The sequence below is a fragment of the Arachis hypogaea genome, chromosome 5 (genome assembly GCF_003086295.3).
Source record: "Arachis hypogaea cultivar Tifrunner chromosome 5, arahy.Tifrunner.gnm2.J5K5, whole genome shotgun sequence".
In the NCBI taxonomy this organism is placed as follows: domain Eukaryota; kingdom Viridiplantae; phylum Streptophyta; class Magnoliopsida; order Fabales; family Fabaceae; genus Arachis; species Arachis hypogaea.
The window spans coordinates 107,723,361-107,744,512 of record NC_092040.1 but is presented as its reverse complement, the minus strand read 5'-3'; the positions used below and the strand labels follow the sequence as shown (position 1 = coordinate 107,744,512).

At 32.0% G+C, this 21,152-nt stretch overlaps 1 protein-coding gene across 1 annotated transcript; it reads right to left on the bottom strand.

The window, feature by feature from the left end:
- Positions 1 to 746: 746 nt before the first annotated feature.
- On the bottom strand, positions 747 to 19,443 carry LOC112802578 (uncharacterized). The gene is made up of 15 exons (XM_025845843.3): positions 18,901 to 19,443; positions 18,429 to 18,526; positions 18,251 to 18,351; positions 18,055 to 18,133; positions 17,848 to 17,908; positions 17,604 to 17,650; positions 17,414 to 17,506; positions 17,213 to 17,303; positions 16,980 to 17,028; positions 3,197 to 3,313; positions 2,968 to 3,115; positions 2,746 to 2,838; positions 2,600 to 2,668; positions 1,315 to 1,357; positions 747 to 1,170 (listed from the first exon to the last, which is right to left on the bottom strand). Exons 1-15 carry the CDS (start codon positions 18,956 to 18,958, stop codon positions 1,070 to 1,072), a joined length of 1,248 nt encoding a protein of 415 aa, XP_025701628.1. The 5' UTR covers positions 18,959 to 19,443; the 3' UTR covers positions 747 to 1,069.
- Between the last annotated feature and the right edge of the window lie 1,709 nt (positions 19,444 to 21,152).

Below are 21,152 nucleotides of genomic sequence, written 5' to 3'. Positions count from 1 at the left end.
CTGCCGCTGGCTCACCGAAGAGAGAGAGAGAGAGAGAAGGTATGCGACAGAAGGAGGGGTTATTGCCGCGTTCGCCGTTGTTGCTGCTAGTTCATCGTGGTTGCCATTGGTTCGTCGCTTCTGCCGTTGGAGCCTACCAAGTGTAGGTGTTATTCCGGTGATACCAAGTTCTGCTTGAGACGACGCCGGTATTCGAAGCCATTAAGCTCTTCCACACTCCATCGAACTAATTCCACTGCCGCTTAACCGTTTGTGATTTTCGCTTCAAAATTGAATTGCTATTGTCATTTGTTGTTGTTGTTTAGATGAGAGGGTGCCAGGGTGACTGACATTGTGATAGATAGAGTTATGATTGGTGTTAGAGTTAAAGGTAGTGGGTGGTGTTAGAGATGAGAAAGAGTGAAAGAGAAAGAGACGTGCGTTGATGCAGGGGACAGGGGGTTAGTGATGAGGGTGGGGGAGAGGGGTTTTTTGTTTTTGTTTTAAGGGCAAAATCGTCAAAGCATTATTATTTTTTATGAAAAGAATAATTTTAAAACGTTTAGTAACGTTGTTGATAATTTTAATAAAAAAAGGTCCGAAACGAATTTGATTTTCACCCCAGTCCTTAGGGACGAAAAAAGTACTTAACCCGTTAATTTATTATAAATTAACTATTGAAATGAACTAGTTATTAAAATGCCATTCAATGCAAAATTACAACCATGCAATGTATACGTTAAAAATTAGCTACCAAATCAGTCACATGTATAAAATATATATTGAAATATAAAATATATATTAAAAATAAATTAAACACCACATATATTTATACACAAATACATAATGACTATTTTGTGTCCATATAGTAGTTTTGTAAAACTTAATATCTACTATAAGAAAATGGCTGAAGAAATGTCATATACTTGCTAATAATTTCATTTGATAGCACCGCTGATGTGTGCATGGAATCGAGTACTAAGCACAAATGTAGCCATTTTTGGCTTCAAAACTAGAAATCATACATAATCCCATGCAAGATCACAAGCAAAAGAAGAGGCCAATACTAGGAGCAAAGCAATAAGGGAGTTTACAAAAGAATCTCATCTTGAACTCTCACATTTAAGGTCTTGTGTGGAAGGACAATGCTATTAACAACCACAACCTCATCCTCAACTATCACAGATTCTCCTGGATTCACCAAATTAACCGAGCAAAATTCGCACAATTAGTACGTTTAATTTTTCTCTTTCATACTTCCTTAACATCAAGAAAATATTTAGGATAAAAATAAATAAATGAGAAACAATATTCAGAGGTGGTTAAGAAAAATACCAAGCAAAGTAACCCCAAGTTTTGCATTGTAATCTCCGCTAGCCTGAATTGTTTTATCAAGTTAGCCGATACATTGAAAAATAAATGAAATATAACGATAGAAGGTGAAAATGCAATGAAGTAACACTGTCAAGAGGTAATGAATGTGGCACATTGCCGTCAACATGATTGATTATAAAAATGTAAGAGGCTAGTTCGGGGAATGGATTTCTTAATTGGAAATTACATTTGATATGGTTAAAAGGATTTTCCTGCTGAGAGGATCAAATTCCGGTTAGCTAGAGGGAACATTCATGCTAGGTAAAGGCCAACAAAAGCATATAATGTTAAATTTCAATGTTGTCCAAGATTTAAAATGATTCGGTTATAGTCATAGGGATGTTTGACAACAACCCATTTCTTTATGAAGGTGTCTATGCCATATATTGGTTTGACAAAAGTTTCCATTATTGGATGGGGTGTGTGACCCATCCCATGTGGATCTCACGCTCTATGGTAATGTTTGGTGGAGAGATAGAGACAGAAAGATTGAGACTGAGAGACAGAGACTAAGACACAGAAATTGAAATAAATCTCAATATTCTGTTTGCTGCAAAATGGGAGACAGAAATTGAAACAAGAATGAAACTTTAATTTAATTTGCACAAAGGATGAAATTGAAATTAATTAATTGAAATGAAAGTATTTTAGGTATAAAATGTTATTAAAGTTTCAGTCTTCATCTCTAAAAATTTTAGTTCTCTGTGTCCCCACTTTTTGGAGGTATTGAAATACTGAAATTTTGGAGACAGAGATAAAAATTTTAGTATCAGTCTCTGAAACCAATAAACATGATACTGAGTCTCAGTCTCTCAATCCCTGTCTAAGTATCTCAAAACAAACGCTACCTATCAGAATGATAGTGGTATGTATTGGCTCAGTGTATGAAACCAGAATGAGTACAAATAACATATCTCTTGTCAAAATCATATTACAACTAAATGCTATTTGTTAAGCATTTCTTCGAAAAATAAAGCAAACTAAGCCATGCCTTTTCTACGCTTAATGTTATTCGATGTAGTAGCAGATTATGCTCTAGTGCTCGGGCTGAAGATGTGTGTAGTACTATTCATAAATGTGAATATCTACTTTCCAAAGTTAATGACATTATAATGAATTATTCTAAGTTTCTAACTGCCTCAATCTATCAGATATACAGATGGTGTACATTGTTCTAAGAGAGAACACAAAACATGGGTTTAGTTTTCAGAATTATTTGAATCAAAATCAAAATTTATAAACTTGCCTGGATACGGGCCCAGCGTCCAATAGAAGATTTCCATCCGACAATTGCATGAATGACAACAGCATTCTCCTGTTAAACAAAACAAAATATAAAACAACATAGTGGAAATGGTGATGCATTTCAAACTGATAACATTGTAAACCAACCTTAATTTCTGCATCATCTAGGATGATACAATTTATGAGCCTTGCACCAGCTCCGATACGAGCATTTGCAGATATTGATACACCAGGGCCAATCTGTTCAATGACACTTGCATAAGTCAATTTGCAATTTTGCATGCCATAAGGTATCTAATGTGGCAGATGATTTTTTTTTATAAAATATTTGTTTTTATTTATTTATTTTCAAAGCTCTTAAACATTAACCTTTGCTGTTGGATGCACTTTAGCAGATGGGTGAATATAAACATCACCACTGATGCTGGCTTTCTTAATACCATCTCCATTTGCCAATAGTTGTGGCGAGATGTGACGAAATTGGGAAAGATACAAGGCAGAACATTTTATGGACATTCTGCAGAAATTAAGTCATCATTTCTAATGATAATTCCCCATTAAGGAAACTATGAACAAGTAACTTATTACTCGGGCATACCCAGGAGTTTTGATTTGTTCCCAGAAGTCTTTGGTTTCATAAATGTATAACTGTTTCTTCCCTGCAAGAGGTGAGAGGATATCTTGATCCAATCTGACATAATCGGAAGAAAGATTCCTGCAGAAGAGTTCTTCAAAGTCAGATGTGACAATGAACCATGGTTCTAATGCTACAAAACAGAAAGTAAACTGTCGCTGTAATTTCCTCGCTGTATGTTATTGATTTATTTCTTCCAAAAGCTTAATGATCTCAATATGTGATGAAAAATATATCCTCAATTATGAACGCTAAGCTGAGAGACTAAAAGAGAGAAATGAAGCAGGCAATAGCTCGTTATTCACAAGGCTCAAGTTGTACCAAAAGAAGTAGATCCTATATATAAAATTATACACAAAAAACAATTACAAATGGTTTTGAAATAAGAAAAAATTCTTCCTCCCTAGTACTGGCATTGTGGTGCATCTACCATGCATCATACCCCAGCAGCAGGCCAACCTTGTGTTGCCCAATTACCATGTTTCTTGTAAAAGTACCTTGTCTTTTTTTTTTCTTTTCGCTCAAGTTGTTTTATGCATATCATAGTTTAATTACGTATCCAATAGTTTAATTCTCTTTTCCTCTCTTATATTTTTTCTCCACCATAAATGATTCTATACTAAAGAATTAGAACCTTTTATGTTTCTTGTGTGAAATGTATTACTCGTACAATATTCTATGTCGCCATTGTATAAGAGACTTTAACATATCCCCTCCCCACCCCTTTTTCTCTTTACACAATTCTGTAAAAAGACTAGCTCCGCCCTGCCAGGCAGTGCAGGTAAAGTCTACTCAATCAGTTTGCTGACTGAACCATACACCTCATAGTTATTTGGAAATGATGCCATGTGGAAAATATTCCAAACAATATATTTATGCACGACTAAAAATGAACCATGCTACGTGAATTGGATACTGAGAATAGATACATGTATTTGACATCTTATAAAAGAATTGGTTAGACTACTGTACACAAGTTTGATTATTCATCCATTGCAGATTTTGTTATTCTATTATTCTGATAAATGATTATTTAGTTGGAAAAATGTGTGAATCAATATAAATATATATAAATACATGGTGGGTGATTTAGTGGTTGATTTTTAGTGTACATGGAGTACTTTTGGAAAAACACATTATGACTTCATATCAAAACAAAATTAAATTCTTACTTTGCCTATACCTAACAACTTAAACTTCTATGAGACATGATTTATAATATGCTGTTTGAACTTTTATGATCAAAAGGTCTAAAGTGTAAGAAATTATATTATATTATGTCTCATGTGTATAATATGTCTTATTTTATTGGTCTAATAAATATTTAATTAAATAATAAAATAAAGAAAGTTGTATGGTTATTTAAAAAATGTAACTAACTTGATGGAAGTTGGTTTTTATGAAAAGAAAATTAGAATTCAGTCCTCTCTTCCTACTAATTAAGTCTTTCTTCTTTACTCACCATTAATAACTTAATTGAGGAAAGAATTAAGGCAAAGGAATAGACAAAGTGAATTCATCCTAATACCATTCTCATCATGAATCAAAGTTAGTAACTTCTCATTTTTATTTGTGATAATCATAAATTTCAAGATCCTTTTCTTATGAGTTATGAATCATAATTTTATGATGTACACTAGAAATTATATATTTAGTTTACATGTGGTATTAAAGCTTTTAGGTTATGAAATTTGTGATTATCCATAAAAATAAAATTTTTACTGCAAAACTAATGTAACATGAAATTTGTAGTTATAGGAACTTGTAACTATATTTTCAGTTTACATGTTTTCGTGTATGATTGTTTATTGCAAGATATTTATATGATCATAATGGATTACAATGTTTGCACATATATATGATGAATGTCGTATGAATTAAATGATCAAGGCATGGCATATTACTTTCGAAGTTACGCTACGCTATTATGTATTTATGCTTGCATATCATGTTCACATGCATAATTGACCATTATAAACAGTAGATTTTGCTTTCTTTAGTAATCATATATTTTATTTAGTAAATGAATGTATATGCAGTATGATTTTGTCTTTTATTTTCGTAATAATAAAAGAAAGTTTTGTATTAAAAATTTGAGATTTATTAATCACTAAAGTGGTCAAATTTAAAAATTTTAGTTACTTTCAAGTTTATAATTTTGTGTCAATTACATATAAAATAGATATTAAATGATAATTATTTATATGTTAATTAAAGTTCATTGTTATGAGATATTTAAGGATCACCCAAAGGTTGATTAGTTGATCTTATAATTAATGAATATGATTGTAGGCATATATGTGTGCTATTACTAGTATCTAAAAATTCAAAGATATTAAATATTTTTAATTGGTGCATGTTTCTTTGCTAAGTAAAGTTAAGTTTATTAGTATTATTGTGTTATTGTATATTTGATATATCACTTAAAAGGAGAACATTAATATACTTTGAATGTTTCTATAAATACTTTTTGAATCTGAATAATGTGTTATCTTATGACTTAGTGTTAATATTAAGTATGTGTTAATTGTAGCAATTCTGCATTGCATTCGCATGCTATGTCTGTTCCAATGTTCAATGGGCTGAATTTTTTTTATTAGTATGAACAAGTCTAATTTCACCTTGGTGTATTGGATCTTGATTTGGCACTTCAAGTTCAGAAATCTGTTGCTATTATTGTTCTTAGTAGTAATAAAAAAAAAAAGCTCATTATAAAACTTGAAAAAAGTCAAACAGATATAGTCTTATGTTCATGCAAATGAGCATAACAAACATCAAGTCCTTCCCAAACTACTGATATGTCTCTTGTTGAGACATTAATGGGTACTTTGACCACCCTAAAATTTGATGGTTCCGTACTATGCATGAGCATGTCATTGAAATGACAAATATTGCAACAATACTTAAGTCCTTAGAAATGGAGGCGGATAAAAAATTTTTTGTACAGTTCATTTTGAACTCATTATCATCTGAGTATAGTTCTTTCCAAATGAACTATAATACCATGAAGGATAATGGAATATGCATGAGTTGTATAGCATGTTAGTTCAAGAGGAAACCAGACTTTAAGAATCAAGGAAATCATTCCATCCTTTACTTGAACCATCAAGGAGTTGGGAAGAAAGTTGGAAAAAAGCATGGAAAGGAAAAAGGGCCATAAATTAAAGATGGCTGAGTCCTCTTCCGAAATCCAGAAGAAAGACAAGTATCATTTTTACAAGAAATCTGGACACTTTTAAAATGATTGTCTAAAGAGGAAGGCTTAGTTTGAAAAGAAAGGTATTAAACTTAATTATGCTTATATATCTATTGAATCAAACTTAATTGAAGTTCTTCAGAATACATGGTGCATTGATTCTGGAGGTACAACTCATGTTTCTAAATTGATGCAAGGATTTTTTACAACCCGAACCATAAGGCCAAATGTAAAGTTTGTCTACATGGGAAATAAAGATAAAGTTCCAGTAGAAGCTATTGGAGCTTATAGTTTGATTCTTGACACTGGACTTCATTTAGATTTGCTAGACATTTTTTATGTACCAAGTATTTCTAAGAAAATTTAGTTTCTTTATCTAAACTTGATGTTACTAGATATTCCTTTAATTTCGGTAATAGTTGTTTCAGTTTGTTTAAGCACAACTATATTGTTAGATCTAACATACTTTCTGATAGTTTATATAAATTTAACTTTGATGATTTATATGCTGAATCACTTGTGACTTTGCATCATAAAGTTGGCACTAAACATAATTTAGTGAATGAACGTTCTGCTTGTGGCATAAATGTTTAGGTTACATTTCCAAAAAAAAGAATGGACAAATTGATAAAGAATGACATCCTTACAAATTTGGATTTTACTGATCTTAATATTTGTGTGGATTATATTAAAGGAGAGCAAACAAAATACACAAAGAAATGAGCTACCAAAAGTACCCAACTTCTTGAAATTATACACATTGACATGTGTAGACCCTTTGATGTAAACTCATTCAATAAAAAAATATTTTATCACTTTTATTAATGATTATTCACGTTATGGTTATATTTATCTATTTTATGATGTATCTCAAACAGTTAATGCTTTAAAAATTTATATAAATAAAGTTGAAAGATAGTTGGACAAAAAGGTGAAAATCATCAGATAGAGATGGTGAATATTATGGAAGATATGATGAAAGAGGACAAATCCAGGTCCATTTGCTAAATTTCTTGAAAAATGTGGTATATATGCTCAATACACAATGCTAGGTACACCTCAACAAAACAGTGTATCAAAAAGGCAAAATCGTACTTTAATAAAAATGGTTAGGACAATAACAAGTAATGCATCTTTACCTATATCATTGTGGATGTATGTTTTAAAAACTGTGATATATTTATTGAATAGGGTTTCTAGTAAGACAGTTCCTAAAGTTTCTTTTGAGTCATAGATCGAAAGAAAACTTAGTTTAAGGCATCTACATGTATGGGGATGTCAGGAGCAATAATAGTTTATAATCCACAAGAAAAAAAACTTGATGCAAGAACAATCAGTGGATATTTCATTGGTTATCCAGAAAAATCAAAAGGGTATAGATTTTATTGTCCTACTCATAGTACAAGAATAGTTGAAACTGACAATGCACAGTTCATTGAGAATGACGAGACCAGTGGAAGTACAACTTCACAAAATGTGGAGATTAAAGAAGTAAGAATACAAGTTCCTTCAACTTGTACTTCTACTTCTAGAGTTGTTATTCCACATGTTATTAAGTCCAATAACAATTAACATGAATAGATTACTGATCCTCCTGTTGTTGGACTAAATAACAATCAAGAGGAACAAGAACTTATTATTCCCATGATTAATGAAGAGCCGATAATAGAATCACAAGAAATGGCATTATGAAAGTTTTAAAGAAAAAGAAGATTTGTTATTTCTAATGACTCTGTGGTGTATTTACAAGAGTTAGAAATTGATTTTGCGTATTGTTAATGATCCACTTTCTTTCTCATAAGTCATTAATGGTGATAATGCTGATAAAATGGTTAGACGCCATGAAAGATGAGCTTAAATCAATGGTACAAATAAAGTATGGAACCTGGTGGAATTACCTAAAAGATGCAAGAGAGTTGGGTGTCTATAGGTCTTTAAGACTAAGTGTAATTCTCATGGCAACCTTAAACGCTACAAGGTTTGTCTTGTCAAAGGTTTTAGTCAAAAGGATGATATTAATTACAAATAGACTTTTCACCAGTTTTTTATAAAAGACTTTTTAAGAATTATCTTACTTTAGTGGCTCATTATGATTTACAATTACACCAAATGAATGTAAAAATCGCTTTTTTAATGGAAATTCAGAAGATGTTTACATGGACCAACCAATGGAATTTTTAGTTGAAAGAAAAAAGCACATGTTGTGTAAACTTAAGAAATCACTATCAACGGTATTTAATGATACTATTCTAACTTTTGGATTTAAGAAAAATATTGTTGATTAGTATATATACTTAAGGTCAGTGAGAGTAAATTTATTATTTTAGTTCTATATGTTAGTGATATTTTGCTTGCATCTAATGATCTTGGTCTATTAAGCAAGATTAAAAAATATCTCTCTAATAGCTTTAAAATGAAAGATATGGGTGAGACAAGTTATGTGATTGGAATTGAAATATTTTGAGATAGATCACAAGGACTATTAGAATTGTCTCAGAAATCATATATTAATAAAGTATTAGAGAGATTTAGAATGACACACTGCTCAGCATCACCTGTTCCAATTCAAAAAGGAGACACGTTTAGTCTCATGTAATGTCCAAAGAATGATTTGGGACGGAAACAGATGGAAAGAATTCCATATGTATATGTTGTTGAGAGTTTGATGTATGCTTGATAGATACCAAAGTAACCTAAAATTGGATCATTGGAAAGATGCAAAGAAAATTTTAAGATATCTACAGGAGACAAATGAACACATGCTTACTTATAGAAGATCTAATCACCTTAAAGTGATTGGATATTCAAATTCAAATTTTGCCGGTTGCGTAAATACAAGAAAATATACTTTTGGTCATTTGTATCTGTTAGCTGGAGAAGCAATATCATAGAAAAGTGTGAAGTAGTCAGTAATTGTTACTTCTACAACGGAAGTTGAATTTGTGGCATGTTTTGAGGCCATGATTCAAGCTAAGTGGTTGTGAAACTTCTTTTCAAGGCTTGAAATTGTTGATAGTATTACTAAGCCGTTGAAAATTTATTGGGATAACTCTGTAGTAGTCTTCTTTTCTAAAAACGAAAAGTATTCGAAAGATGCTAAGCATATGGAATTGAAATACTTTATCATTAAAGAAGTTCAGAAACAAAGAGTGTCAATAGAGCACATTAACACCAATATTATGGTTGTTGATCCTTTAACTAAAGAGTTACTGCCCAAAACATTTACTAGTCCTATTGAAAAGATGGGTATTATGTGTTTATAGAATCAATATATGTTTAATGAAGTTTGTTTTGTATGAAGATTGACAATTTGAGCTTAAATGAATTAATGTTTCTGTATTACCTGATTTTTCAATTTGTTGTATCCATAATAGGATTAGAATAAGCAGGTATTGTCTTACAATAAAGATATTATTGTTGGACTAACTATGTTATATACTTCCTCATTATGGCTCATGTTAAAAATGTGACTAACTTTGCAATATAAAGAAGAGACTATGTTGAATAGGTGACGTACAATCGCTATGACTCATGTTAGTTCTATTTTTATCATGATAAATTAAGCTATGCATGTAATTGCTTAGAGATGTGTATTATGATAAATGTATTTCTTAAACCATCAATTGAAATAACGACATATGAGCCAAGTGGGAAAATGTAAGAAATTATATTATGTCTCGTGTATGATGTATCTTACTTTATTGATTTAATAAATATTTAATTAAATAATAAAATAAAGAAAGTTATATGATTATTTAAAAAATGTAACCAACTTTATGGAAGTTAGTTTTTATAAAAATCAAACCAGAATTCAGTCCTCTCTTCCTACGAATAAAGTCTTTCTTTATTCACCATCAATAACTTAATTAAAGAAAGAATTAAAAAGGCAAAGGAATAGACAAAGTGAATTCTTCCTACTACCATTATCATCATGGATCAAGGTTAGTAACTCTTCTCATTTTTATTTGTAATAATCATGAATTTCAAGATCCTTTTCTGATGAATAATAATTTTATGATGTACACTAGAAATTATATATTGAGTTTACATATAGTTCAATTTTTGTTATCGGCATTTTTTTAGAGTAAAACCCTATCTCGATCCTTAACCATTTTCCTAACTCTCATTCCACCCCTCGTCGATTGAAAAATGATATTGTGGCCTCTAACGATTAATTTCGCCAAACATTCTACCCACTCCGTTAATATTTCCATCTAGAGCTAACGGATTTTGCCTATGTATTACGTTAACTAATGATGTGTCAAGGAACCATTCCATGGAACAAAACGTCCTTTGCTGTGTCAACAATACGCTGCAGTAAAATAGGAAAATTAAACCCCTAAAAAATTTTAGGAGACACTTAAATTCCTAACTAATTTAAACATAGACATATAAATCCATAATGAACCATGAAGTAGGACAACAACAACAATAACAACAAAGTCTTGTCCCACTAGGTGGGATTGGCTATATGGATCAAACGACAACATTGAACTCTACCATATATCATGTTTACAGAGAGACCGTTTACATGTAAATCTTGTTTGACCACCTCATAGATGGTGTTTCTAGGTCTTCTTCTATCTTTCACCCATTATCCATCTTCCATCTCATCCACCATTTTGACTGGGTGCTCTCTCTCTCATATCTTCGTTCTTTATTCTATCCAATTGCGTATGACTACTCATCTATCTCAACATCTTCATCTCTGGTACACTTAACTTATGTTCGTGCTCCTTTGGCAGCCCAACACTCTGTACCATAAAATATAGCCGATTTGATAACAGTGCGATAGAATTTATCTTTAAATTTTAAAGGCACTTTTTTGTCACATAAAACTAGACGCACTCTGCTATTTTGACCAACTTGCTTGGATCCTATGATTTACATCATATTCAATATTTCAATTATCCTGTATGATGCACTCAAAATACTTAAAACTTTTAACTTTTCTTATGATGTTTTCTTCAATCTTCACCTCTGTATTAGGGTTTTTTCTTTGACGGCCAAACTTATATTCCATATATTTCGTTTTGCTACGGCTTATGCAGAGACCATACACTTTTCTAAAACTTCTCTCCATAAATCTAACTTTTTATTTAAGTCTTTTCATGACTCCCATAAAGACGATATCATCAGCAAAAAGCATGCACCATGGCATAAGCTCTTGGATATGCTCTGTGAGAACTTCTAAGACTAATGTGAAAAGGTATATCCTTAAGGATGATCACTGGTGTAATTCTATACCAATAGAAAATTCCTCCGTCACATCACCTTGAGTCTTCATACTAGGTGTAGCTCTATCATACATGTTTTTAATTGAACGAATATATGTGATCCTTACTCTCTTCCTTTCCAAAAGCTTCCATAAGATCTCCCTAGACACCCTAGCGTACGCTTTTTCCAAATCAATAAATACCATATGTAAATCCCTTTTATTACTACGATACCTCTCCATGATCATTCTTAACAGGTATGTAGTTTCAGTGGTGGATCTGTCTGGTATAAAATCAAATTGGTTGTTTGTTACTTTTGTCTCTTGTCTCAGTCTTCATTCTATAACCTTTTATCATAATTTCATGGTATGGCTCATGAGTTTGATCCCTCTATAGTTTTGACAACTCTGTACATCTCCCTTATTCTTGTAAATAGGACAAGTATCCCTAAATTTCAACAAGCCATTGTATTTGCTGCACTGGTTGCTGGCCTTGGTTGACAGCAGCCTCAATTCCTTGCCCCTCCTTCTCTTTTTTTTTTCTCTACAAAGTCCTTGTATGAGCGTAAAAAAGCTACCTCATCAAGTTCAATCCCTTTCAATTTTTTTTCTTGATCTCCAATACAAATTTTATGTCCCCTCTTTGCAATATCCATCTATTAATGTTATGAACGTGATCTTGTGTGATTTTAAACATCTCTCACTCATCTCATTCACAAGTTCCCTAGCTTCTTTCAAATCGCAGATCTTGCAAAGGCCATTGATCGGCACATTGTACGTGATCAAGTCCGGCCTAATGCCTTAATTGATCATTACCTGAAAATTCTTCTAGGCCAATTCAATTTTCCATATTTGTATTGTCCATCAATCAAAGTGGTAAAAGTAACACCATTCGAGACCAACCATTTTTTGCACATGTCATCAAATAAAATCTTTGCAACAGAAGAAGAAGAATCAGCAGCAAGGAACTAAGGCTACTACCAACCAAGGCCAACAATTAGTGCAATAGCAGGTACAATGACTTGTTGAAATTTAGGGATACTTGTCCTACTTCATGGTTCATTATAGATTTATGTTTAAATTAGTTAGGGGTTTAAATATCTCCTAAAAGATTTTTCAGGAATTTAATTGTCCTATTTTACTGCAGCATATTGTTGACATAGCAGGAAGCATTTTTTCCTTTGGAATGGTTCTTTGACACGTCATCAACTAACGTGATATATAGGCAAAATCCGTTAGCTATGGATGAAAATATTAACGGAAGGAGTAGAATGTCTAACGAAATTAATCGTTAGGGAGCCGCAATATCATTTTCCAATCGATGAGGGGCGGAATGAGAGTTAACGAAATAGTTAAAGACCATAGTGGGGTTTTACTCTTTTTTTTAAATAAAGTTAAAATTCATTATAAGTTGCAGTGTCCCTCTCACTTTTGTCACTGTCAAGTCCAATGAAAACTATGATGGAAAGGTGGGAGTATAGAGGAAAGACCACCCTAAGAAAGAAACATTCATTAATAAGAGAAGTAGTTACATTTCAATTTCTTTCTCATACTTGAATTTTTCCATTCAGGCAGAATTACGAGGAAAGCATTTCATGACAATTTCCAATTTCACTTCATCCTCTGGAACTGCTTAAAAATGTGCACAAAGTAAGTGCATCTACATATAGACATACGAATGACTACATGCAAAAAAAAAAAAAATTATATCTAATTCGAAAGGTAAGTAATTAGATATCCAAAGTGTTAGGCTACTAGACCAAAATCTCATGAGCTCCATATCTTGAATTTAGTGTTAATCATTAATGAAGACAAATGTAATTTAAAAATTCCATTCATTCATACTATAAATTTTTTCTCTAAGTCATTTGTTCCAATTAAAAAAATATAAAATCTAAGAAGGGCACATTTATTGTGAAAACACCTCATAGCATATTTGAGTTACTAACCCAACTCAAAAGATATGAAGACTTAATTCCAACACCTAGAAGCAAGGAATACGTCATCACAAGACTTCAGAAAAGCATCCAAACTAACGAAAAACATTATGGCTTTAAAATGTGAGCGTGTTGATCAAGCTAGAGCTTTTGAAAAAAAAGCTTTCTCAGTCATATGTCATCTACTATAAGTACAAAACAATTTTTCTTGTATGTTAAAAGTACTATACCAAGCAAAAAAGTTGTGTACTCAAGCACACAGGAAAAGAGAAAAAGATTTCCAACGTCATTATGGCTTACTCTCACTATATATATGTCACGGAGCCCAAAAGAGAACTAAGAAGAACTTGGTGCTGCTCGAAAATCTTGCTAAATGTTCATGCTCAAGTTCTCATATTTTCTTCTTTCTTTGGTACACTCTTCTTAGCTCAGAAGAGTTATTTTAACTGTTTGTAATCTAAGTTATTCTTTGTAATATTTTTAACAACACAACATAGGATGTTTGTCATGAATTTTCGCTTTAAGCAAAAATTAAGGAAAAAACATCGTACAAAAAACCCAAGGATAAAGTGGTAGCGGATGAAAGATGGAAGACAAAGAAATTTTCTAAGACGAGCAGGAGAAAAAGCAAAATAGGATGGAAATGGAAACGCGGAAGAGATGTGGAGGGAAATGACAGAAGTTATTAAAAGAACAGTAAAAGAAAATTTTGGTGAATCTAGAAGGATATGACTAAGAGATAAGGAATCCTGGTGGTTTAATGCGAGTGTACAAGAAAAGATAAAGACAAAAAGGGCGTGCTTTAAGGAATGATTTTTATGCCAAAATGCAGATAATTGAAAAAAATATGACAACTAAGAAAGAGACAAAAGTAGCTATAAGTGAAGCAAGAACAAGAATATATGAGGATCTCTACCAGTTTTTAGACAAGAAAGAAGGAATATATATATATATATATATATATATATATATATATATATATATATATATATATATATATATCTCAAAGAGACGTGAAAGAATAACGAGAGACTTAGATCAGGTTAAGTACATAAAAGATAAAGACGAAAAGGTTTTGGCTCAAAAGGAGACCAATGAAAGGTGAAAAAGCTATTTCTACGAGTTATTTAATGAATGATAGAAGACTTTTCCGAGCCTTGGTCGGTTATGTACGAGGGAAGAAGAGCAAAACTTTGACTATTATCGAAGGATTCGAGATTTCGAGGTAAAAGAAGTTCTAAAGTGGATGAAAAATTGCAAGGCAGTAGGATCCGATTATATTCCGATTGAAGTTTGGAAGTGCCTTGACGAGAAAGAAGATGTCAGATGAGTGGAAAAAAATACATTAATACCTATTTACAAGAATAAGGGGGATATACAAAGTTGCGAAACTATAGAGGGATCAAACTCATGAGTCATGTCATGAAGTTATGGAAAAGGGTGATAGAACGGAGACTGAGACAAGAGACACAAGTAATAGAGAACCAATTTGGTTTTATGCCAGACGTGTCTACCACTGAAGCGATATACCTGTTAAGAAGGATGACGGAGATGTATCGTAGTAATAAAAGAGATATACAATGTGTTCATTGATTTGGAACAAACGTACGATAAGGTACCAAGAAAGGTCTTATGGAAGGTTTTGCAAAGAAAGAGAGTAAGGATCGCATATATTCGTGTAATAACTAGTGTGAAGACTAAAGGTGGTGTAACAGGAATTTCTTATTGGTATAAGATTACACCAGGGATCATCCTTAAATCCATACATTTTTCACATTAGTTTTGAAAGTACTCACATAGTATATCGAAGAGTCTGTACTATGGTGCATGCTTTTTGCCGATAATATCGTCCTTATGGAAAAGTCAAAGGAAAATTTAAATAAGAAGTTGGATTTATGGAGAAAAACTATAGAAGTGTATGGTTTACGCATAAGCTATAATAAGACAGAATATATGAAATGTATGTTCGGCCGCCGAAGGAAAACTCTAATACAAAGGTGAAAATTGAAGAAAATATCTTACGAAAAGTTAAACGTTTTAAGTATTTTGAGTGCATCATACAAGATAATGGAAAGATTGAATAGGATATAAATTATAGGATTCAAACAGGTTGGTTAAAATGGTGGAGTGTGTCTGATTTTATATGTGAGAAAAAAGTGCCTTTAAAATTTAAAAGTAAATTTTATCGCACTGTTATCAGACCAGCTATACTTTTAAGGTACAGAGTGTTGGACGGCCAAAACGGAGCACGAACATAAGTTAAGTATGGTAGAGATAAAGATGTTGAGATGGATGAGTGGTCATATGTGATTGGATAGAATAAAGAACGAAGATATAAGAAACAGAGTTGGAGTAGTACCTATTGTAAAAGATAGTAGAATCGCGTCTCAGGTGGTTTAGATATGTAAGAAGAAGACCGACAGAACACTCAGTTAGGAAGGTGGATGATATGAAAGATGGACAAGCGGTAAAAGGCAGAGGAAAACTTAGCAAGACCATCCATGAAGTGGTCAAACGAGATTTCATGTAAACGATCTATCTGTAGACATGATACATGATAAAACTCAATAACATTATTTGATTCATATAGCTGACCCCACCTAGTGGGACAAGGCTTTATTGTTGTTGTTGATAAACACGTATCTAAATAGTTCCTACACTTGATAATCTCTTGGAACAAGAATTTCAGATCTTGTAGTGATCATTTTTAGTCTGAGAAGGCTTGAAGCAAGAATATATAAGGTTCTTAAATTTAATGGTGATTTGAATCGAGTTAAATTTGAGAAGGTTTAAGACAATAATATATAAAATTCTTAAACTCTTGAGAATCTGAGTCAAGTTAAGCCTAGGAAGACTATTATCTTGTAACACTTACTCAAATATTGAAATTCTCAATACTTGTTTAGAACTAACCGTAGGCATTATTAGCCGAACCAATATATTTTCTGGTGTACCATCTTTTGAACTCCTTTATCTTTTATTATAGTTTGTTATTTTTGTTTAAGCACCTCAGAAATTGATTTCAAAATGAAACTTAACTTTACATACTGTCTTAATCGTTAGAAATAGGATTTAAAAGTGAACCTAAATTTTCTACTTAAAATATGAATCTGGTCTAATCTCTTCTGCAGCTCACAAGTCTTAAAACTTGATAAACTTTAAAGTTTCTTTTGATTTCAGGAAAAGGATCCAATCATGATTCAACCTTTTCATGCACTGCTAGTCATTTCAAAGCTAAGCTTAGTTATTTTATGAATTGCTGCTGCTGATGTGAAATGATCAGGACAATCATAGAATGTTTCGATCGAAAAATATTTGAAAATTTCTCTCTTCAGAAATTATTTGGGTTGTATTGCAAGTCCTATAATAATTTAATAACTATAATTTATAACAACAAACCTTGTGTCTGGCTGCATTGCTTCAAAGCTGGAGACACGTCTTAGATTAGCTGAAAATAGAATGCAATATAACTAGAATGAGATTCTATACAATATGACAAACTCAACAAATCTTGAAGTTCCTATAAACGAAACAAATGAATGGTGTGAAGATTTTCAAATGTTTTAATTAAATGCAAGTTCATGTTTAGTTAATTATAAGATATATTTTCTTAGCCTAGGATATTTACTGACCTCTATTTTTCTGCTGAGTAGTAACACCCTCAATTGCAGTAAATATATCTGGTGTAAATATATATACACCACAGTTTATTAGATCACTTACCTGCATTCAGTTGGTTACCAAATAAGATGTCAAAAAATAGCAGGAGCAGAGGAAACATTTTCAAACTTTTGTTCGGCAATTCACAGTATAAGCTTATATTATGAACATACAAAAGTTTCAGGTTTCTCAATGTAATGCAACAGTTCATTGGTTACTGGATCAGCTACCAATTCCCCAAATTCACTGGCCGACTCTGGCGAAACCTTCAACATTGAAAATGGATAAATAAAATAAATTGAATGCTAATCACCAAAATTTCATGCTAACAACATAACAATTTTGTGTGTTGTATTGTCCAACCTTAACAACTAATATTGTTCCCATCCCACCATATTTTCTATGAGCATCTGCAAGCACAAATGCAGACAGTGCTAATTAGTTGTTCTGCCAGCCATGTAATAATTATTAAGACATTTCAAGGAAGATTCAGAGTTACAATTCTGCAAATGTAATCCGGAATATGACACAATGAATAGAAAAGGAAGCAGCATCAAAAAGTTGCTTAGACGATAAAGTTATAGTCTAATTTCAGAATAGAAATTACCGAGCATTTCCGGTAGTGGAAAGCTGCAGCAAACATCACAGTTTAGCAAAAAAATATGTGACTGCCATACAAAAAATGTGATCAATGTCATTGGATAATTAATCAGCATGATCACGTAAACCATTTCAGCCATACCATATAGCAAACATATGATAAGCAAATTTATTATAGTCAACAATGGACAAAGACATGGGTAAAGACAAAAACCGGATCATCCTCCATGATTTGATCTCTAAAGCTATAAAGACCACCAGCTGACCCATGAGGCTTGTCTTCTTTCAGATATCTATTATTAGCATGGAAGACAAAAATAACCAATGCAATCTCAATAGAAAAAACTACCATGAAAAAAAAATTTGAAATCCGCTGAAAGTTTATAAGATGATTGGAAGAAACAGCTTACTTAATAGGGACTTTAAGCTCGTTTGAGACGGAGGAAACAAATAATGCAAATTCGCGTTCCTCATGGAAACCAATTAGATAAATCTGAGCCAAATTAGGAATCTACAAAACACAAACAAGATTTTGAAAACAACATTGCAGACAAGATAGACACGTTTTGAATTTTACAGAATGCATACCCGTTTACAAGCAGAAATTGGGTGATGGACCATGGGTTGTCCCGCCAATGGAAAAAGTGGCTTAGGTATGTCGAATGACAATGGCCTGAATCTAGTACCTTCCAAATCCAAAGGCAATACAACACAGAAACCATAGATATCAAAATCCACAAAACGAATCAAGTCCAATTTGACACAAGAAAATCAAATACATCAATATAATATATAATTGCTAAATAGTTTTAATTTGAATTAAAAAAAAAACAAACAACTTCACTCTACAGGTCTAAACTAATCTAAGATCTGTGGCTCTACTATTTGTTCGAAGCCTATTGATATCAAACCAAATTGAACAATTGAATCAAGTCCAATTCCACAGAAGAAAACCAAAAATGTGAAATTTCCAAGTGAATATTAGATTAGAAAGATGAGGCGGTTAAGAAAATCAAGATTTGGAATGAAAAATCGATGTTCATTGGGGGAGATAACGTACCTTTGGTGGGGCCTCCAACCATGATGACAGCAATGGCTCTTTCTTCTGCAGTTCCCATGTTGACAAAGAGAAAGAGAGAGAGAAGACAGATCCCCCTTCGTTACAGGCTATAGAAGAGAGGAAAGGTCACTTAATGAGATTGTTTATGAATGAACGAATGGATGAATGAATCTCCTCAACGCAATGAGCACATTGCATTGGGTGTTACTGTTACGTATTTGTTGTTAGGCGCTTAGCGATTTTGTTGTCTTGCAAGTGACACAGAAGGCAACAGAATACCGAAAGTGCAATGCAGCTTCGGAACAGAGAGAGAGAGAGAGAGAGAGAGAGTTTCTTAGCCGAGGCTGTGCTGTGTGATGGATTTGTAATTTGTAATGGATTTGTAATTTGTAATTTCTCTAATTTGCGATGAGATCAGAGGACAAGATGGTTCATTGTCGGTACTCTCGGTAGTTACATATCAAACACTACTCTGATTATTACAGTCGCTTTGGATAATTGGATGGGATGATTTCTTGATTCTTTCTGAATAGCCTGTGTACCTTTTCTTTTCTTTTTTTTTTTCCCTTTTTATGGAAGAAGAATAGCATGAACGGTGTAATGAGAAAGTCTAGCACTACCTGTTTTATTAAAATCTAACTAGAAGCGCCACTTTAGTAAACAGCTTAATTAAAAAAAATTTTGACAAAATAAATTAAATAATAGGATTAATCTTTATATATAAGTGTATTGCTTTTACAAGTTTTATAAGTCTGAACAAAAAAATCCACTAAACATGTTGTTTATGTTACGTGCCTCTTTAATAGATTTTTAAATCAATTCAAATCAATTAACCTGTAAATATATAACTTTCATTTTTTAAAAGATTTCGTTTCTTTTTTCGAATTTCTTGCCAAATTTTTTGGATCTCTTTCTTGTTTCGTTTTTTTTTCCTTTTTCATAGTTTCTGAAATCAAGCTTTGAAATTATTTTGAAAATAATGGAACTTCAGAAATACACCAAACGATTACAGAAATACTTCCAAACGATTACAGAAATACACTCAAATGGTTACAGAAATACACCCAAACGATTACAGAAATATACCCAAAGGATTTAAGAAATACACCAAAAACATGATGGAGACATTATATTTCTTCTTGAAATATTTTAATGTTTTGCTAGTTAAGGATGAGACACATGGCAGAAACAATTTAGAAAAAAAAAACTTAGAAGAACAGTAAAACAGTACCTTAAATAATGTTTCTTTATTTTTTCTGGTGATTTTTTATGGAGATTTGTATCTTTTCTTCTTGATTTTTTCTACTTTTCGCAAGGAGTTGGAACGTATCTTTTGTTTCGAATGTCGCTTGAATATTGATGGTTTGCGTTTTGATCGAGGAAGAAGAGGAAAAGTGCGGCATAATGAACACGTGCGTTGGACGCTCGATTTTAAAGGAGTGGTGCGCATTTTTTTTTCTTGGGTTTGGATCAACTTGCATAGCTTGTAAGCCAGAAAGACTTGTATGTGTAGCAAATTATATAATAAATTATTATATTAAAAATAACTTATGAATAAGTTATTTTGTATTTGGGTTTTTTAGTTCTAAAAATATGATAAAAAGTAGTAGTATTATAAGAGAAGTCTTTTTTTTTTTAATTTCTCTATAAACTTTTAAATAGCTTCTTAGAAAGCTGCAATTTGGTTTTAAAAATTGCACCAAACATTAATACTACTACTTTTTATAAGTCAAAAATTCAAAAAAGTTACTTTTGAAGTTTTCCAAATAGGTCCCTAATCTATAAAAGAAAAGTGAGTAATCTCACATTATTAAATGTAATTTCACATCATTAAAAATATTAATAATAACTAATTAATTACTATAAATCACAAAATCTACTGACCTCCTAACATTCTTTCGTTGTAAATTATAGGGGTGACAAACAGACCAAAATGCCGTCGGTCGACTGGTATAATTCAAGACGGGTTAAAAATTTGAGATTGTTATAATAAAAAAGTTTCTTTAACTCGCATTGCCTAATTTACGAATTTTAACGGATTTCAGCGAGGCAGACTTTTGTCTTTAAGATGATAATTAAATTTTAAATGTTATTATAGTACTTGTATTTAGGATATTTTTCCATTTTATTTATGTTATAATTTAGATTATGTTTGATTGATTATAGACTTGGACAATATTTAGTTATATATTTTGAAATGTGAAAATTCAGGTATAGTCGACTTTACATGAAGTTGATAGTTGAGAACCCTA